Consider the following 18,616-nt stretch of genomic DNA (forward strand, 5'->3'; position numbering starts at 1 on the left):
TACCATATCGCCCTCGATCCTTGTGTCGCTCTTGCGTGCGTCCTTTTCTCCTTCCATCCTATTCTTTGAGCGATTCGACTGAAGGGTATCCCCTACAAAATCGTCGCTTGCGATTTTCTATCTCCTCATACATCTTTCTGTTTCCTCCTCGTCTCTCGCCGTCCTTTTCCGCTTTTCAACTCTCGCTCTCATCCCATTTTCATCCCTTTCGTTTGCGATAGCTGCTTTCCTCGAGCTGTCCAATCAACTGCTTTGGGGCGCCTCTTGCATCCTTGCATCCATCCAACTCCACACCTCCCTCCTTCCATCCCACCTCGCCCTCTTCGCTTATCCCCCTCCGTCCTTGTCGGGTCCCTTGATTGGAGCACCTGATTTTCTCCCTCCACGCCTCTTCCGTCACGATCATCTTCACACGCAAGCCTGGTGTCGTCTGCCTTTGTCGTTCGTCACGACACCGTCGCCGCTACCGCCGTCGACTTGCCTTCGAAGTGGTCAGATTTCCATTTGTGCAGCTATTTTGTTGTTCCTTGTACACTAGTCATATCCTTCCCAAAATCGCCTTGCGCCGTCTAATTTCCTTTTATCCTAACTCTCGTCGACGTTCTCAAGCGTATTCATTGTCATCATCATCGGCATCGATAACCGATATTGACCTCGACACCAATATCCAGATTCGACACTACCCCCCCTAAGACCCGGAGCGGATTCTGCACATTCCTTCCTCCCGAATTTGTCTACACCGACCATCGTAGCTACATTTTTCCCGTCGCCATCGTCGTTCACCGCACCAGCTCAATTGATTTGGATGGGCGCGACGGCATCAATCTAGCTCGTCACCAACCGGCATGGCGAGAAGCGCAGCTCCTGTCCCTGCTGCGACTACGTCCAGCAGAGTCAGGAACAAAAAGCTTTCATACAGGCAGAAGCGTGAGTGCCTCCCCTTTCCACTTTGCCTATCATTTATACCTTACCACTGGCCCCTTAAACACGTTCGTTGAACTGACCATTTTCTCCCCATTTTGAATTTTCTGTTTTCTGCCCTTCTGCTGTCACTCCTCCTCTTCCATATTCAAATCGACACTCCCACGCGATAATTGACCCCTCGTCGCCATTTAAATTCCCCCTCGTCACGATCCGTCATTTTTCATATTGTACCAACCTGATGGTATCAACGAACCGTTCAACCGTTCTCTAACCAATTCTGTTCAAATTTCTACCGTTGTTTCGACACAACACTTGCATCATTGTCCACACATGTCGCACCAACTTGTCTTCTCCTCGTCACCACCAAAAACACCATCACCACCACCACCACCACCACCACCACCATCATCATCATCATCATCATCAACAACAACATCGTCGCTTGAACATTTTTGCTACACTCTTCACTGTCGTTCCGGGATCGCATCGCGTCAGTATGCGTTCAACGTGGCTCGCATTTGCTCAACGCCGCCACTTCGGTGGTGGCGGGGCCAGAGCCCGAGTTCGAAGGCCAGGAACATACCCAGGATTCTAACTTGGGTGTTGACGCCAACGAAATCTCGGAGCACCATTTGCAGGCGGCCTTGTCCTCAAACCAGCTCGCGACCGCAGAAGGAAACTCCACGACAGAGACGACCAAGGCGGCATACAGCATTCCCGTTCCCGATGCGCACGGCACGCTTTCCAATACCGAGTTTTCAAAGCTGTACCCATCAGGAGTTTACTCGGATCCGGTGACGTACATTCGTTGGTCTGACACGGTAGAAGATTGCATCAAAGGTCCCAGCTACAACATGGACGAAGATGACCAGGATTGGCTCGAGACCCGCAATGCAAAGGCACAAGAGGCGCTTACAACGGCGATTCGTAATACCAAAACGGGACCGCTGGCCGGAAGCGCCGGCAAAGGCAAGGCAAAGGAGAAGTTGCGCGAGGAGGCGATCGAGAAGCTCGTCGCCGAGAATCAGGGCAGCTACCGCCTGCTTTCAGAGGAACAGTTCGAGATGATCATGACCGTCTTCGAACAGGTCACCTCCGAACAGGTGCCTTTTCTCCACCTCGACGTGACCAAGATCCCGACCTGCGAAGAGCTCCTCTCCTACTTCGAACCGTCGTCGAGCATCTCTGCACTCGCGCAACCCGACTTGCCTCCGCTGAGCTGGGAAAAGACGGTCAGCGCTAGCCTTGGCTCCTCTTCGCAAGCTCGCCGGCCGCCTGTTGCTGGCGCCGCTTCCTCCGGCTCGTCTTCCATCCCAACCACTTCCACTGAGTGGTCACCCCGCAATCCATACAAGAATCTGACCGATCTCAAGAACCTCGCAACGGTCGTCTACCCACACTGGAAGAGCCGCCGCGAAGAGCGAGAAGGTCGTGCGGTCACACCCTACCTCAACTTTGACGAGACCAACGACAATGATCCCTACGTTTGCTTCCGTCGACGTGAAGTCAAGCAGATTCGCAAGACTCGAAAGACCGACGCTCTCCACATCGAAAAGATGATTCGACTCCGTGCCGAACTTGAGCATGCAGTAGCTTTGACCGAGCTCGTGGCGCAGCGTGAAAAGACGAAGCGCGCCTCATTACGGCAACGTCGCGAATGTTGGGAGAACGTCAAGGACCTCATGGATATTAAACGGCAGTGGGGCATTGTTGGCCCGCAGCAGGGCTTGGAGGACGAGGAGCTCATCTCGGGCGAGCGCAGAGACCCGACACAAGCTTCGTCAGGGCCGGTCAAAAAGAAGCGCAAGGTCGAAGAAGCTGCAACGACTATCAAGCTGGCTGGGCGCAAGTCGCGAGGTGGCGAGGCCGATGGCACCTCTGGAGGCGCGGCAGCTGCCGCTGCGGGTGGCGTCTCAGGTATGGGGTCTGCCATTCTCGAGCGTGTCCATGCTGTGCAGGCGTACATCGAGCGCGAATGCTTGCGCAAAGCTGACTCAGATCTGGGTTGGGAGGAGGGAAGCGACGCTGCCTTTCAGCCAATACCGGCCCCTGCGCCGCTGCGAGCCTTCCGCCCCATTCACGCCGAGTCATCCGATGAACCGCTACCCTTTTCGCCTCTCGCCACAAGAGCGGGCCGACCGCCATCGTTCCGTAGGCGCGTCGGCCGTGGTGGTCGTGTCTTTTTGGACCGTCGCCTCCCCGTCCCGAGTCCTGTGCCCACGAGCCTCAGTGACTGGCCTCGCCTTGGCCGAACCAAGACAGATCTGCCAAGCGTCGAAGCGCGCGATCTTCGCAGCACGCAACCAGCCTACTCATCGGCGCCAATCTCCTCTACACTTCCAGACCTTGGTCTCGCCAATCCTCCTCCGTCCAACCGGAAGGCGTTGACAGGGCCTTTTGCTTTCTCACCCGACCTCCGCCCTCAGCTACTTGCTTCCACAACGCATCCTGCTGTGCAGTCGATCCTCAACCAAGGCAATGACGCCTTTTGTGGGCCCTTTGCGCGCAGTGGTCCTTTGGCCGCGGCGTCATCGACCAACTCGCTCGAGGAAATATCGGGCTCGCAGCACTCTGACGCCTCCAGCACATCTTCGGACTCGAGCGATCGTTCGCGTCTCAGTGGCACCTCGGTCGGTGTCGTTAGTACCCAAGCCACCGAGGTTGGTGACATCGACATGCTGGGATTGGAAGAGAGTCACGACAAGCGTGAAACGGAGCAGCAAGGCGATGCATTGGACAGCGATGGCTCTGACGACACACTCGACCCGGAGCGTGAGCTTCAGCTCTGGACACGGCTGGAAGAGCAGTGGCGATACGACGATGAGTTGGGTCGTTTCGCCGGCCTCGGTCTCACTGCCCTGGGAGGCATGGAAGATGATGATGAGGCTGTGCTGGACGACTTTGACCAGAAGTTCATGCGCTACAGGATGACTCTGCTTGAAGAAGCCGATTTGTTAAAGCTGTCGACGGACCTAACTAACCTGCAACAAGCGCAAGCGGCTGCCGAAGCGCCGGCTCCAAAGCCAGCCGGCTACGTGGAGCAGCCGGCCACATCTTCGTCATCGTCTGCTGCGAACACATCTGCTAAGGCCTCGGGGGCACCCGCCGCAGTAGCTGCAACTGCCACGCTGCCAGGCATTCCGAGTGCTGCAAACCTGCCCCTGCCATCAGCAGCACGAACTGCTGCGGCGACAGGTGGCGGTGGCTCGCAAAGCGCGCTTCAGGCGCAACAGCTGCAAGCGCAGCAGCAGCAACTTCAGATGGCGATATTGCAGCAACAGCAACAGCAACAGCAACAGCAACAGCAGCAGCAACAGCAGCAAGCCGCCGCCGCCGCCCAGGCTCAAGCACAGGCGCAAGCGGCTGCTCAGACCCAAGCGCAGCAAGCTGCAATTCTGCAGCAACAACAAAATCAGCAACATCAAAAACAACAACAACTGCAACAACAGAATCAAGCGCTGTCGCAGACACAGGCACCGCAACCGCAGACGCAGCAGGTTTCTGGGCAGCAGCAGCTGCCACAGCCCTTTTGTGGCCAGATCATGTCTCTTTCACACAGCAACAATCAGCAGGCACAGCTGGCCGCCTTTGCCGCAGCGCAGCAGCAATTGCAGGCTGCTCAACAAGCAGCAGCTCAGCAGCAGCAGCAACAGCAGCAACAACAACAACAGCAGCAACAGCAACAACAGCAGCAAAGGCGTATGAGTGGTGTGAGTCAACAGCAGCCTCAGCAGCAGCAGATCGGCTTGCCCGTGCAAATGCAGATGCAGATGCCCATTCAAATGCAGATGCAGTTGCAGATGCAGATGGCTGCCGCTGCAGCCCAAGGCCAGACTCACCTGCTGGGCCAGTCAATGCCGTTCGACGCCACTTCGATCCAGGCACAGATGCAGCAGGCGCAGCAGCACTTGGCGAGGTCGATGCCGCAGCAAAACATGTCGCTCTCTTCGCCCATGCAGGCTGCTGCATTCACTGTGCCCAACGGCGCTGCGCCGTTCGGCATGAACCTGAGTCTCAACATGAATGGGAATGCCGGCAGTCCGCCGATGCAACACGCAAGGGTAAGCTCTCAACCTCAGCAGCAAATCGCACGAACCTCAGCATCTCCTGTTTCGACAGCGGCTAACGGACAAAACACAGTTCGAACCAATCCCTCACCCGTGATGCAACCAGGTCTGATTATGCCTCAGCAACAGGCCCAGCAGGTCCCACAGCAGCAGCACAATCAGACCGGAGCCCTCAACCTTAACTTGAGCCTTGCGGCCGCGCAGATGAAGAGCGGAACCGCAGCTCTGCAGCAGTTCCAAGCGCTGCAACAGCAGGCTCAGATGATGCAAGGGCAACAGGGCAACGCCACCTCTGCTCAGCTGATGGCCATGAAGGCAGCGCTGGCTCAGAATGCGAATCTGAACCTGCGACTGCCTCCCAACCGAGCTCTGCAGATTGCTCAGCAGGCTGCTCAAGCTGCGTTCGGCGCACAGCAGCAGCAACAACAACAACAACAGCAACAACAACAACAGCAGCAGCAGCAGCAGCAACAACACCAGCAACAGCAGATGAGTGGCAATGCGTCGAACCAGGGGTCGCCTGCCATGTCTCGCGCATCGACCGCCGGGTCTCCACGATTCGCTGCCAACGGCATCGCTGGTGCGATGGCTGGCAGTTCGCCAGCACAGAATGGCACTTCGGCTACCACGAATGCAACCAACTCGCCGTCGCCACAGATCTCAGCTGCTAGTCGAGCCGCCATCGCGGCTGCGACTAACGCTGCCAACGCCAAGATGATGGCTGCCCAGTCCCCTGTTTCGTACCATGCTTCGCCTGTCCAGGCCAACTTGAATCTGCACGCAGTCCAGCAACAGCAGCTCAAGAATGCAGCCGCTGCTGCAGCTGTTGCGGGAGGCGCCGCGGCTGGATCGCCGCACCTTGCCACGAGAGGCTCGCCGCAGACGCAGCAAGGTTGAACGAGCATGTATACAAGGCAGCCTACTTTTACGGAGTGGTTCCGCACCACCGCTTTCGACAATACCACCGTTACTCTTGCCATCACATAATGCAGAATACTTGTACATCATTTAACTAGCTTGGTCTCGTTCGCATTCGTTTCATTCGAGTTGTAAATACTTTCCCCCCCCTCCACGGTGCTTGTTGTCGGTTGCTTGTTTCACTTTTAACATTTTGCGAACTCGACCGCGGACTTCTTTTTGGTCTCTGTTTTAGCTGTGCAAACGTGCGTCTGCGCTTGAAAAGCAGTGTGATATGTGCTGGAAGAGGATGGAGGCAAGGGAGGATGGAAGTTGTGGTGCGTAGTTTGTTGTGGCAGACATGTGCATTTGAGAGGTTGAGCGGCCAGGACAGAAAGAGTTTCCAGAGGTATCGAGGGGTCTGCAGGTAGGCGATACTGGACAGTAGGTATAATAATTCACAGGTGAGAGGAGTGAGAATAAGGTAGGATGAGTTGCAGATGAGGAAAAGGTAGGATATGACAGTGGAATGACAAAGGAGAAGGATACACGGGGTGGGGACTAGGTTAGATACGATCCAGCTGGTCGAGGGAAGTGGGTCTTAAGCGCATCCACTTCATTCTGGGGCCAGTTTTGGCGTACTCGGAGACCTTGAAGCCGTAGATCTTGGGTGTGTAGGTACGCGTGAAGGCGACGCGTTTACCGAGCTGTTCTGGCTGGATGGTTCGATGAGCTAGTGTTGTGGCTTTGGATGCTGCTTGTGCGTCTGCTGCTGCACTTGCCTCGATGGTGGCACCTCTGATGACTGGTGTGATGCTCGAGTCTGCACCTGCACCGGACGCATCTGCGTTGTACTGCAGCACACTGTTGGACTCAGCACCCGCTTGCTTGGGATCAAGGATGCTCGGGAACAAATCGCGGTAGCACTGATACAAGAGATGCGGGAATGTGGTTCCAAAGAACGCGCCATCTACACCGTGAAACCTGCTACTGGGTGGACTGTAGTTGTCGATGCAGTTCGGACAGAAGAGCTTGACGGTATCCAGACCTGGCAGATCGCTCCTTCCGCACGGCAAGACGGGATGGCTATGACAAAACACCCTGGGACAAAATCCGAAATGGCCAGCTTCGTACTTGTCTACCATCTGCTGCATTCCGTGTCGCGTCAAAATGTATCGTTGGTGAATAAGACCGTAGAGAAGCTCGGCGGAGGATTCGACGATTGACACATCCGGGATCTTGAGCGAGTCTTCCTCGGGAGGTTCGACGTCGAGGATCATCTCGAGCGCTTCCTTGTAGAACGGAACTAGTGCGTTCAAGCCGGTAAGGTTGAAGTCGTCTTCGATGAAATCCTCGCCTACTTCGGCAAAGTATTCGTGTCCGGGAAGCGAGCAGAACCAGGATATCCAGGTGAGCGACTCTGTGCCTGATTCCGATGGAGATTCTGATTCTGTCAAAACAGCACATGCACAAACACCAAGCCAGCAAGACGACGTCAGAACGACATGAGAAAGTGCTTTTTGAGTAAAACTCCATCATTACCTGCTCTTGTATCGATCCAACAACTTACCATAAATCTCGTCTTCGTATGCGCCAATGTTGACGTCCTCATCTTCCTCTTCTTCGTCCTCTTCGATTTGTTCGGCTTCGACGTAAGCAAGGTCGCCCTCTAATAGGTCATCTCTAGCTCGAATGTTGGACGCCATTTTAGTGCTTTTCTTCTGGTGAAGAAGACGTGGCAATGATTGTGTGGTTTGTGACTCTGAGGTTTCACTGAGATCGTTGTATGTTCAGCTGCCAATGCCCATCAAGTGCCGGTATAAGCTCGCGCCGAGAAGGGCCAGGTTGGGTTTGTTCTTGCAGCGATGATGTCGACTGCAATGCGAAGCAGAATCCAGCGATATGGGAGAAAGAAACGACGATAACGTGACCGTTTCAAGCGATGTAAGAAGAGCAGCCAGAAGCGTGAAGCGCGAAGTGTAAAGTGTGAAGCGCAAAGTGTAGACTGAGTTTGACGATCAAGTTCAAGTTGAATTTGTGCATTGGCAAACCGCGGTGGATCGTCCAGCCGGGCGCATACAAGCCCAATCGTGAATCGTGAATCGTGAATGGGGCCAGCCATATCGGACGCGAAAATCCCCATAACGTATGTCTAAAATACAATCACGAATTCACGATTGTAGAGTAAGCGTCAAGGTCGAGCAGATCGGGAAACAGAAGTGAACGTGACGATTAATTACCTCTCAAGATACCTGTCAGCGCCCTTAGAGACATGACAACGACAACTCGTGACTTGGTCTTTGTGGTTGCTGGTGGGCACATTCGTGATTCGCGCATCCTAGACGTGAGAGGCTACCACTCGTGACTCGTGACTGTTGAGGAAAGCCTGCCTTCCTAACGCCGTCCAAACATGAACCGACTCGTGACCCGACTCCAACTTCGAAAGCCTCGGTCGCCGATCACTACACCGCAGCACACCAAGTTCAGGGATAGCTCCCAGACTTGTCGCAGACACCTCTCTCAAGGCTCGTCATTCCACCTTTGGTCATTTCTTTGCCAAGCGTTGAAAAGCCTTGTGTAATCAAAAGCATTGCTTCGTTGATCAGCCGCAAGAGGTGCAAGACCTTTTCACTCGGATCAGGCTGTGTCAGCACAGCAGCCGCGCAGACTGTATACAAAGTCGAAGAGGAAAACCATGTTACAAAGAAATGCGAAGGCTGTAGTACGCCGACAGCAATGAAAAGAGTTTTTGTTGTATGTACATGAAAGAAATGACAGCGAGCAGCATTGTGGCTGCGTCATGCACCAGCTACACTAGACGCTACGAAACCTCGCTCGAGATATTGGTGCGAAAAGAGACGTTCAATACAATAATGCTCTAGTGCTCCAATGCTGAGATCTTAGGCGAAACGCATAATGAAGAATCGCATCACTCATCCTTCTTACCAGAACCGGCCTTTTCAGCTTCCTTGATGGCAGCCTTATCCGTCTGAGGACCTGCCTGACCAGCAGCACCAAACAGACCGGGGGGAGCCTTGAAGGGACGCTTGAGGTCACCGGTGGCGGGCTGACCCCAGATCCAGATCTTGGCCATGTTGGATTCGAGCGCATTCTTGAGCGGCAAAATGGATTGGATGACGAGCGGGTTGGTGTATTTGAGGTAGAGGTGCATGAATCCGACCATGGCGCAGCCCATCAAGATACCGCGCGTAGCTTTGGAGATCTCGGCGAGATCGTAGTCGCGGTTGGTGGTGGTGACAAGCTCACCAGGTTCCTGCGACATGGGGTTCTTGGCGTTGACGTACTTGATAACGGTCAAGTCGTTGGCCTTCTTGACTCGGATCGAGCAGTAGTAGTAGACTGCCAAGCAAAGCAGCTGGACGGTGACGTAGCCGGCACGTGCGTAGTCGATGTATTCCGGCTTGTCATCAAACGGAATGCGCTTGGCGACCTGCATGGCGCCAAACATGAAGGCCTGTTCCGAGTCGAATGGTCACCAATCATGATGAACGAGGTCAGCAATCAGCATTGGAGATGCATCGTGTTGTGCCACCGATCGATCGGCCAACCGTGTTGTCGTGTGGCTGGTTCGGAGAGAATGCTTACCATGTTTCCGATAGCTCCGCTCATGATGCAAAAAGAGGACGGCTCACGTTATAGAAAGCACGAGCGATCAAGAGAGAATGGTGGTAGGTGGTGGTTGGAACAGAGAGAATGCAAATCTGGAGAGATGGATGATCGGCAAACGGGCTTGTATTCAAGATTGGCTGGCTCAAGAAGAAACCGCGCGTTGCTCGAAGCATTCACGATTGCTCTCTCTCGCTGTGCCGGCCTGCCGCGCTGAGCCGTGACCAAACCACGAATGCAGGCTCTACTGCTCTCTAGATTCGTATTGGCTGCAGATTGCAAGAGACTGCTTGCGCAGCCTCGAATTCCTACACCCGCGACGTGGAACGCACCGAATCTCAATCGTGAATTCTCGGCCTCAACCTGTGTGCCTAAAAAGCTTTGGCTCTGTTGTGCCTTGGCTTCTGCCACCGCCACAGCATTTTCACTCTCTCACGTCTGGCACTTTCAGTCTGCCGTCTTCTCTTGCCTTCTAACTGCTTTCTCGTCATTGTCTTCCTGGTCATCCACAACTTTGGTCCAAGCTCAATGCGAGTGTCTCAGATACGAAGCGAGCTCACGCGCAAGCTGACCATACCCGCAACCTCGTGTCGAAAGGGCTCAGCAGAGTTGTGATGCTTAAGTCAAAGAATCGTTCATATGTATACCAAACTTACAACCATTCAATTCATCTGCGGCCACAGAGACTTGAAAATACCGCATCCCGTCCGATCTGCGCAGTCAAGCAAGTCGTCGCCTAGTCAGTACTGCGGTGGGGGACCACGCGGGAATCCTAGGTGCTGCAGTTTTTTTATTTTTCCTCCGTGTTCACATGTCGTTTGGGAAAAGGTGTTAGACTTTGAGTCAAACGTTATACAAAATTGCCCAGGGCCGTATACCACTCACGACTCACGACTCGTGACTACAGTGCTCTGCAGTAAGATGAGAGGGATGGCAAATTTTTCAGAGACTCATGACTGGGCCAACATGTGTGGGCCCCGGAAGACGGAGCCAGTTGCAAGTCACGAGTTGCTATCCAGTCACGATTCAGCCAGCCGCTCAGATTCGTACTCACGACTGAAATTATTCTTGCTCTCGTCATCTCCACTTTATTGCACAATCATCAGACATTGCTGGAGAAAAAGTGGTATCGAGATTCGCTGCTAGCTACACAACATCTTGCATCTTCACGACTGTCAGCAACTTGAAGGGTTGATCATTCGGATTCCGTATCTCGACACACACACACACCAAGGTTTCTAAGCACGCAAGCTCGTCAATATGGTTCGCTTGGAAGAAGTACCCGACGAGGAGATCCTCCGACAACAGCGAGCCTCGGATGCTGCTGCCGCCGCCACTGCAGCTGAAGACGATGACTGGGAGGAGGAAGACGAATCTGATGCTGAAGTGAGTTTTTTCTTTGCAGTATTCCGGTGCCCATTGTCGATTCCGACTTGCTGCATTCATCGCTGACACGTGCTTCGACTGCTGCTATTCTTGCCTTTGCCGCTCTAGTCGGACTTCTCTGATGACTCTGACGTATCTGAACGAGGACTCGCTCTCAAAGAAGAGACTGTATGGGAACGTATTTCGGCACTTCGCGATATCATCCCACCCAGCACGCGCCGTTCGATCGCCTCGACGTTCAACACCACCACTTCATACGCTTTCACCGGTTCACTGCTCGCCGGCAAACTCGTCTGGGTCGTCACCACCTCGGCACTCCTTGTTGGATTGCCGTTCGCTCTCGCTGTCGAAGACGAGTCGAGGATCGTAGCACAGGAGAAGGAGATGATGGCCCAACAGCAGGGCGCTCAGCACATGCTCGCTCCTCCAGCTTCCGCAGCTGTGCCTGGCCAGCAACAGGCTCAGCAGCAATACCAGCCCCAGCAACAGTCGCCCCAAGGCTTGCGTCCTCCCGGTTTCTAACTAAGCCCACTCATCACAATCTTGTAACACTATCCTTGCCTGCTTCTTGACTGGCTTGGTCCATGTAGCGATCAGAGGCTCGCTCTGCTTTGTTCCCTTGCTGCCTACTGTCCTCCAAAAAAGTTTGACTCAGCCTAGAAAGCCCTCTCTTGCAATCCTATTCGCACACCTCTCGACTTGTCGACTTTGCAGATGATGCCGCCTGTGTGTGGCACCCAGTTCGTCCGAGTGATCATGCCTGGATGGGGGCGAGATTCGAACATGTTGCCGCAAAACTTTGTTGCTTCATCCATGTACCACCAGGCATGCATCCGCTGCAATGCTACTGACGTGAAGCTAGCTGTTCGAGATGCGATCTGCTTGTCCGAGTGTAGGCCATTCACGATTAGTGGGGTGAAATTCATGATTCACGATCGTGGATCACGGATTCAACAAATTTGTGTCCAGCACACGGCAGAGTGGAGAAGGACAGTGCCGTGTGGTGAGTAAGCACAGGCCAAACAATCCCGAATCACGAATCTTGAATCATGAAAGTCGTGGTTCGTGGTCTCTACCATGAGGCTGAGAGGTTTCCATTGACTGGGCTCACCTTTCGTGCAACTTTCTCCTTCTCTTTTGCCGTTTGCACGGCTCATATGATGAGCTCTTCGATAAGCGCGTGCGCAAGCAAGTTCGCATGAAGACGTTCATTTAACGGTCGTAGCGCCAAGGCTGGGTGCTCCTGCTTGCGCACCACGTCCACCGTCACTCTGTTGCGCTTAGCGTGATCGCACCATCTCACAAGCTAGCCACGACAAGCGCGCAACAATGCCGGTCTGCATCCACTGTGCAACACCTATCGAATCGCTCTACATGCGATATGGCAAAGACCACATAGTTCTTTCCCCCTGCTCGTCCTCAATCTGCTCACCCACACCAGCTTGCACCTCCACTTGTTCCACTTCGCCTTCTGATACCGCTACTGCCACTGGTCCCGCTGCTGGTTCAGCATCAGCAGCAATTCTAGCCGACGAATATCTGGAACACGATCTGCCTATCGTCATCATCGACCTTCTTCTTGCAAAGTCGCAGGCTTATCGTCATTTGCTGTTCAACAGGAGCTCCATTTTCAACCCCACACCTGATCAAGCGGCTAAAACAACAGGACAAGCTCCCAAGAAGCTGAAATGGGGACATGTATTTGCTGTACTCAAGAGGTTCGTAGCACTGTGCCTGGTGGATGCATACATTCGTTGGTTTTACCTATGCGTACATCCGTCGCTACCGCCGGCGGGTGGGGCGGAGCTGACGAAAAACCGAGCGGCCAACGTGATGGAGAGGATGCAGAGATGGGTGCCGATGCAAGCGGGTATGTTTTTCGCGTCGGTGTTCACCGCACGTTCGGAGCATGCTGAAAGGGAAATGGGTGCGGTTGGTGTTGTATGTAGCGCAGCTCCACTGTGGCTCTCTAACAGCGCATCGGTGAGACTGGCAATGTCAAGCGATGTCATGGTGCCAACATTGATCTCGTACATCAACGTGTTGATGCTGACAATAATCGAAGCTTCAGTGTTGCATTTTTGCGTTGCACTGCTCACGCATCTCACGATTCGATACCTTCTATCGACGCAATCACCAACCTCATCCAAGCCGACAAAGAGCAGCGCAAAGCCACCTCTTGCTCTTGACTCGCACCTTGCCGACCCGCTCCTCCCCACACAAGCCCTTCTGCTATCCCAACTGTCTCCGCTGATTCTCCTGCTCTTCGTCCTCTTATGGAACACCAAATTCCCACGACCAACCACCCCAACCTGGTCCACTTCATCAGACACATCCGCATTCAGTAAACGTCGCATCGTCTGGATCATCCGTACATTCCTGGCTAGCCTCAACGCAGGCGTCGCCTTAGCTACCTGTCTCCCATCCACCGCTGCGCACAAGCGAAAGACGTGCATACACACTTTAGCCCCCGCCGCAATCTTGGCCGCCGCTTGGAGTGCACAGGCTCTCATAAGCGCTTGGTTGTATACCTGCTTAGAGTGATACCTCTTCCCTCCGCTGCATCAAACCACCCAAGACGAAACAGAGATAGATGAAAACCACTTCAGAAATGTCGGTTCTATATAACAAAGCTCATGTGACTTGCTTGTTTGTCATGTATCGTTCTGGACCTTGCAGAGAGAGAAAGAGAGGAGCTTTGAGAACACATGGGCATGATATCTCACACACCAGGATCTTATGACTCCGCAGCCAATCCTCCACGGTGAGCAGACTGCATGGCCAATCTTCTGACCTGATCGAACGAGATCGCGCCCTGTCGGTACGCCAGCGTCTGCCCATCCTCGCCCTGTACCTGAATGACACCGTCTTCATTCACCGCCACAGGTAGCGCTTTTGAGTCGCTCGCCTCCTCTTCCTCGCCGCCATCCACTCGGAGTGCATCGTCGTCATCGTCATCGTCCATCATGGCTGCATCTCTGCTTCGGTAGGCAAAGCCTTGTGCGTCCTTGTACCCAAATCCTCCGTTTTGAATCCTAGCCGATGTTCCACCAAACGTTGACGCGTTGGCCGACGGAGGTGAGCCTGTATGTTGGAAGCTCATTCCGGGGCTAGCGCTGAACGTGCTGAACTCGGTGACCACTTTGCGCGAACCGGATTGAGACGATGGCGGCGAGGTTGCCAAAGAGCTGCCAAAGGCTGTCGACGTGGCGCCACCGCTGCCGCCGGCTGGTTTGGGAAACGGGACATAGGGCTTGTACGACGAGGTTGCCCTTCGCGTCTGCAGATACTTGTCGCTGAGCCGCGAGCCGATAACACGCTTGATGTTGGGTCGCGCGGTAGCGAGGTCCGGGGCTTTCGCCCACACTTGGATATTGTGGCGTGATTCTTCCGTGTCGCGGTAGATGCTTTCGATGTAAAGTTGCTTGGTGCTTTCGTTGCGCAACAGCAGTCGCTCGTGCAGCTCCCTGGCTACATCGTCCATGGGGTTACTCTGTCCACCTTCCAGACTCAATGACTGGATGCGTTCTGCTATGGCATCACCGATCTCGCGATGCAACCGTTCAAGATCCATAGCTTCACCAGCAATGCCCAGAATGACGTGGCTCAAAAGACTGGCTGTGGTGAGGGGTACCAGCATTGCTCCAGTGATTTGAACGAGACCTTGGAAGAAGTCGGCAGCGTGCTGATAGCCTGAAAGCGCAGGCTCACAAGCAATCATGAAGAGGGGAATACCTGCCTTTGCATACTGACGTGCGAGCCGAAGTGGATCGTGGCCGTCGGGAGATCCTTCTTGAAATCCATCACCGTACTCGCCAATGCCGTGTGGGGGAGCATCGGCGATCAGAACCGCAAGCTTGGTTGCATGCGGACGCCAATCCAGGTCGAGAGCCGCTTTCATGGCAGCAGTGACCGCTTCGGGGCCATCGCCTCCACCAGATGCGTATAGAGTCTTGAGTGCCTCTTTGACCTTTTCGACCTTGTTGTGGAAGCCGAAGTTCTTGACGATGTAGGTATGATCCTGTGGTGGATGGTCACGGTAGGCGATGAGGCCGATGCGCAGCGCGCCTGGACCACTGAGCTGCTCAGAGTGGATGATGTTTTCACAGATGGTCTCGATGTTTTTGGTGGCCGAGTTGATGTAGCTACCCATGGAGCCCGTTGCGTCCATGATAAAGACGAGGTCCATTGTACGGCCAGGCTCATCCCAGACCGAGGCGCCAGAACTTGAGGCGAAGGCGTTGCTGCTTTGATCCTGGGTATTGAGATGCTGCGCTGCGGCACCAAACATCCCAAAGACACCGCCAGCATTTCTGGAAAACGAGCCTGTAGACATGGTGAGCTATGCAAGATCAGAAAGAGCGGGGTACACTCACGACCGAGTTGGGACCTAGTTTACCTGGAGACGCCGCTTGAAGTCGATGAGAGATTGCAACACCGTATGCGATGCTTGACGCCACCCTTGCGAAGCATGCGTCGGGCAAGCTTGATTCTGTTGTGTTGGTCGCTCAATACAATTGCTGAATTGATCCACCTCGCGCAATAAAGGAAACGTTAGCACAATGACGGGGTGCGACGCCTTGCCTTGCTTGATGAAGCAGCTGGTCAGAAGTGATCTCGAATCTTGCAAGCGTTGTTGATGGAGGGATTGAATGGTAAACCGAGACGAGCGGGTCGTCAAGTGGTTTGTGGGTCGAGGTTGTGCCTATTGCATCATCACATGAATCACGAATGCTGCAGTCTCACAATCCCACGTTTTTGGCGGCGTTGCGTGCTCTTGTGTCTGAAATTCCACCTCTCTCCACAAAATCACACGCCAAAATTCAGCAAGTCAGTGCTCACATCACAGCAGCTCAGTTTAGGCTTGGGCGCATGCCTTACTCAGCGTCTGGCGCTACCGTTACTTACTGCGTGTGGACCCGTCCCTCAGCAAGGCACGAAGATCAACGTGCAACTCTCGATTCTTTTCAACCTCGTAGCCATTCGTGATGGTTCATTCTTCAACCATGAGGGGAGCCTCGCGTTTTGGTCAGAGCATGCATCAAAAGCGGCACCAAAAGCAGTCAACTTGTCGATATATGTATGGCATGATTATCTATGATGGTGTATGCGTGCAGGCGGACACTCTGGCAAGTAGAAATTGCGACTCAAACAACGGTAACGTTCCTCTCTTACCTGCGCTTGCCAGTGGCACCACCCTTCTCCTTGCGAGCCTTGAGAGCGCTCATGATGCGCTTGACTTCACCGTCCATGTTGTTCGGGTCAAAGTAGGCAGGGGCAAAATCGTACAGCCATTCGGGCTTGACCTCAGTGATGGTGCGAATGAAGTTGCGCGTGGTCAGCACAAATTCGTGGTATATGACAAACTCGGCAGCATGGTCGAGCGTCGACGAGGGGTGTGGCGAGACCACCTGGTTGTCCTTGATCGTCTGGAACGCTTTCTTGTTGCCGCCAGCACGGTGCGCCACCTGCATGAAGAAGCCACAAGCGATCGCCATCTGGATGTTGGTGTAGTAGCGCTTGTCCTCGAACGGCGTCGAGACCAAATCCAGGTTGTGACGCTCCATGAGACGCTGCAGCTGCGAACGCACGTTGTCAGCCTGCATTAGCGCACGGTGCGACAGATAGTTTTGCCAGCACCAGTCGGCAGCCGTCTTGTTATCACGGCAGTTGGTCTTGTAAGCATGGTAGACGTTGAGCAACGTCAAATGGTCCCCATCGGGGTGAGCAAACTCGGCCTGAGCTGCATCCGCCTGCTGCTTTTGCGAATTGGGTCGCACAAAGACGTTTGGAACCGAAAGCATGGCGGCAATCGTCAAAATCTCGTTGGAGCACTTGAACTCGGGGCTGACGATGAGCATCTTGGCCAGCTGAGGGTCAAGCGGAAAATCGGCCATAATCTCGCCCAGCGGGGTCAAGTTGCCTTCGTCATCAAACGCGGCCAGGTAGTTGAGCAGCTCAAGCGCACGCATTATGGTCTCAGGCGCAGGCGGGTCCATGTAGTCGAAGGTTACCAAATTTGAGATGCCGAGCTTCTTCAGTTCAAGCACCGTGTTGGCGAGGTTGCTGCGCAAGATCTCGGGGTAGCTCTGCTCGATCAACTCGTTGGCCCAATCCTTTTCCGTGTACAGTCTAAAGCACTTGCCTGGACGCGTACGTCCTGCACGTCCTGCTCGCTGCTGCGCCGAGGCCTTGGAAATAGGCGTTACCAGCAGCGATTCGACACGGATACGCGGATTGTACACCTTTTGCTTGCTGAAACCGGGATCAACCACGTAAACGATACCATCAATGGTAAGCGACGTTTCGGCAATGTTGGTGCTGACCACTACCTTTCGTCCAGGGGGACCATTGGGTGTAAGGGGCGCCGGAGCAGCGTCAAAGATGCGCTGCTGCTGTGCAGGCGGCAGCGAAGAGTAGAGCGGTACCACTTTGAGCGGTCCACAGAGGTCCGGATTTGTGGTTGCCAGGTCATCAGCCTCTGCCTTGATCTTGCGACAGGCATCCTCAATCTCCTCTTCACCGGTGAGGAAGACAAGGATGTCGCCTGCATCTTCTGCCTGGTGGATCATGATCACGGTGCGAATAGCAGCTTCCAGGTAGTCTGGCTCTGGCTCAGGAGTATAGAAAGTCTCGACAGGGAAGGTTCGACCAGGGACCTTGAGCAGAGGAGCGTCGTTGAAGTACTTTTGGAACTTAAGCGCGTCGAGCGTGGCCGACATGACGATCAGCTTGAGGTCCGAACGCCTTTGAACAACCTCCTTCAACAGGCCCATCAGGATATCGGTGGCAAGCGTACGTTCGTGCGCTTCATCGAGAATGATACAGCTGTAACGCTCCAAATTGTGGTCATGCATGGCTTCGCGCAGAAGCATACCGTCGGTCATGTACTTGAGGAAAGTGGTCCTTCGATCGGTGGCATCCTCGAAACGGATAGTGTAACCGACCTCCTTGCCAAGCGAGACATCCATCTCTTCTGCAACACGCTTGGCAACACTCATGGCAGCTACCCTACGCGGCTGGGTGCACGCGATCATGCGAGGAGCCAAGACGCCGTCGGCGCCCTTGGTCTTCTGTGTATTTGGAAGATCTGAGTAGGCAACAAATTGGGGGATCTGGGTGGTTTTACCGGAACCAGTCTCACCAATCATGACCATGATTTGATTGTGATTAAAGAGCTGGTAGAAGTCGTCCATCTGTGCGTACACGGGAAGCTCCTTCCTCTTTGCCAGAATCTTCTTGTATTCGGTCGAGAACGGCTTGGGCGCAACGGAGAAGGGGTTGACGTCGCCCTCCATCACCTTTCGTGCCTGAGGACCAGTCACCTTGCGCGGTATAAGACCAGCGAGCGGATGGTCGTCTGCAACTGAGCCGTTCGAGTTAGCGGCAGCAGAAGACGAAGCATCATCTCCGTTCATGTGGGCCAGATACGGATTGGTGATAGTCTCGGTCTCGGGAGCTTCCATCTTGCTGCGCTTGGATGGGCGGGCAGCGTCGACGCTGGTACCTGCTTGTGCGCTTGACATTGGGGATGAAGGTCGGCGTCTTTTGGATGCAATCGATGCTGACCTTTGCTCGATGAGATGGTGTGATAGGACAGCGAACAAAGCAACAGGATCTCGACTTTGACCAAAGGAGCCAGGACGAAGCCTGATTTGGCTCTGTCTGGGATAAGGGAAAAGATGCAGCTTCCAAAACTTCAGCTCAGCTGAAAT

At 54.2% G+C, this 18,616-nt stretch overlaps 7 protein-coding genes and 1 non-coding gene across 8 annotated transcripts; 4 read left to right on the forward strand and 4 right to left on the reverse strand.

The window, feature by feature from the left end:
• Positions 1-845: 845 nt before the first annotated feature.
• On the forward strand, positions 846-5,888 carry UMAG_01093 (uncharacterized protein; the record flags this gene model as incomplete). Its single annotated transcript, XM_011388751.1, has 2 exons — positions 846-927; positions 1,420-5,888. 2 exons carry the CDS (start codon positions 846-848, stop codon positions 5,886-5,888), a joined length of 4,551 nt encoding a protein of 1,516 aa, XP_011387053.1.
• A 566-nt stretch (positions 5,889-6,454) lies between these two features.
• On the reverse strand, positions 6,455-7,594 carry UMAG_01094 (uncharacterized protein; the record flags this gene model as incomplete). The annotated part of the gene is made up of 2 exons (XM_011388752.1): positions 6,455-7,338; positions 7,459-7,594. 2 exons carry the CDS (start codon positions 7,592-7,594, stop codon positions 6,455-6,457), a joined length of 1,020 nt encoding a protein of 339 aa, XP_011387054.1.
• Positions 7,595-8,817: 1,223 nt separating this feature from the next.
• UMAG_11278 (putative phosphate transport protein) lies at positions 8,818-9,518 on the reverse strand (the record flags this gene model as incomplete). Its single annotated transcript, XM_011389099.1, has 2 exons — positions 8,818-9,363; positions 9,495-9,518. 2 exons carry the CDS (start codon positions 9,516-9,518, stop codon positions 8,818-8,820), a joined length of 570 nt encoding a protein of 189 aa, XP_011387401.1.
• Positions 9,519-10,188: 670 nt separating this feature from the next.
• Positions 10,189-10,303, forward strand: UMAG_16207. Its single transcript, XR_897721.1, has one exon. It is a non-coding gene; the product is annotated as a 5S ribosomal RNA (ribosomal RNA).
• Positions 10,304-10,775: 472 nt separating this feature from the next.
• Positions 10,776-11,423, forward strand: UMAG_01096 (uncharacterized protein; the record flags this gene model as incomplete). Its single annotated transcript, XM_011388753.1, has 2 exons — positions 10,776-10,901; positions 11,010-11,423. The coding sequence occupies 2 exons, from the start codon at positions 10,776-10,778 to the stop codon at positions 11,421-11,423; spliced, it is 540 nt and encodes a 179-aa protein (XP_011387055.1).
• An 807-nt stretch (positions 11,424-12,230) lies between these two features.
• Positions 12,231-13,445, forward strand: UMAG_11279 (sterol homeostasis protein ARV1; the record flags this gene model as incomplete). The annotated part of the gene is made up of 1 exon (XM_011389100.1): positions 12,231-13,445. The coding sequence occupies one exon, from the start codon at positions 12,231-12,233 to the stop codon at positions 13,443-13,445; it is 1,215 nt and encodes a 404-aa protein (XP_011387402.1).
• Positions 13,446-13,638: 193 nt separating this feature from the next.
• On the reverse strand, positions 13,639-15,237 carry UMAG_11280 (uncharacterized protein; the record flags this gene model as incomplete). Its single annotated transcript, XM_011389101.1, has 1 exon — positions 13,639-15,237. One exon carries the CDS (start codon positions 15,235-15,237, stop codon positions 13,639-13,641), a length of 1,599 nt encoding a protein of 532 aa, XP_011387403.1.
• An 835-nt stretch (positions 15,238-16,072) lies between these two features.
• UMAG_11281 (putative DEAH-box ATP-dependent RNA helicase PRP43) lies at positions 16,073-18,427 on the reverse strand (the record flags this gene model as incomplete). The annotated part of the gene is made up of 1 exon (XM_011389102.1): positions 16,073-18,427. One exon carries the CDS (start codon positions 18,425-18,427, stop codon positions 16,073-16,075), a length of 2,355 nt encoding a protein of 784 aa, XP_011387404.1.
• Between the last annotated feature and the right edge of the window lie 189 nt (positions 18,428-18,616).

The sequence above is a fragment of the Mycosarcoma maydis genome, chromosome 2 (genome assembly GCF_000328475.2).
Source record: "Mycosarcoma maydis chromosome 2, whole genome shotgun sequence".
NCBI classification, from domain to species: domain Eukaryota; kingdom Fungi; phylum Basidiomycota; class Ustilaginomycetes; order Ustilaginales; genus Mycosarcoma; species Mycosarcoma maydis.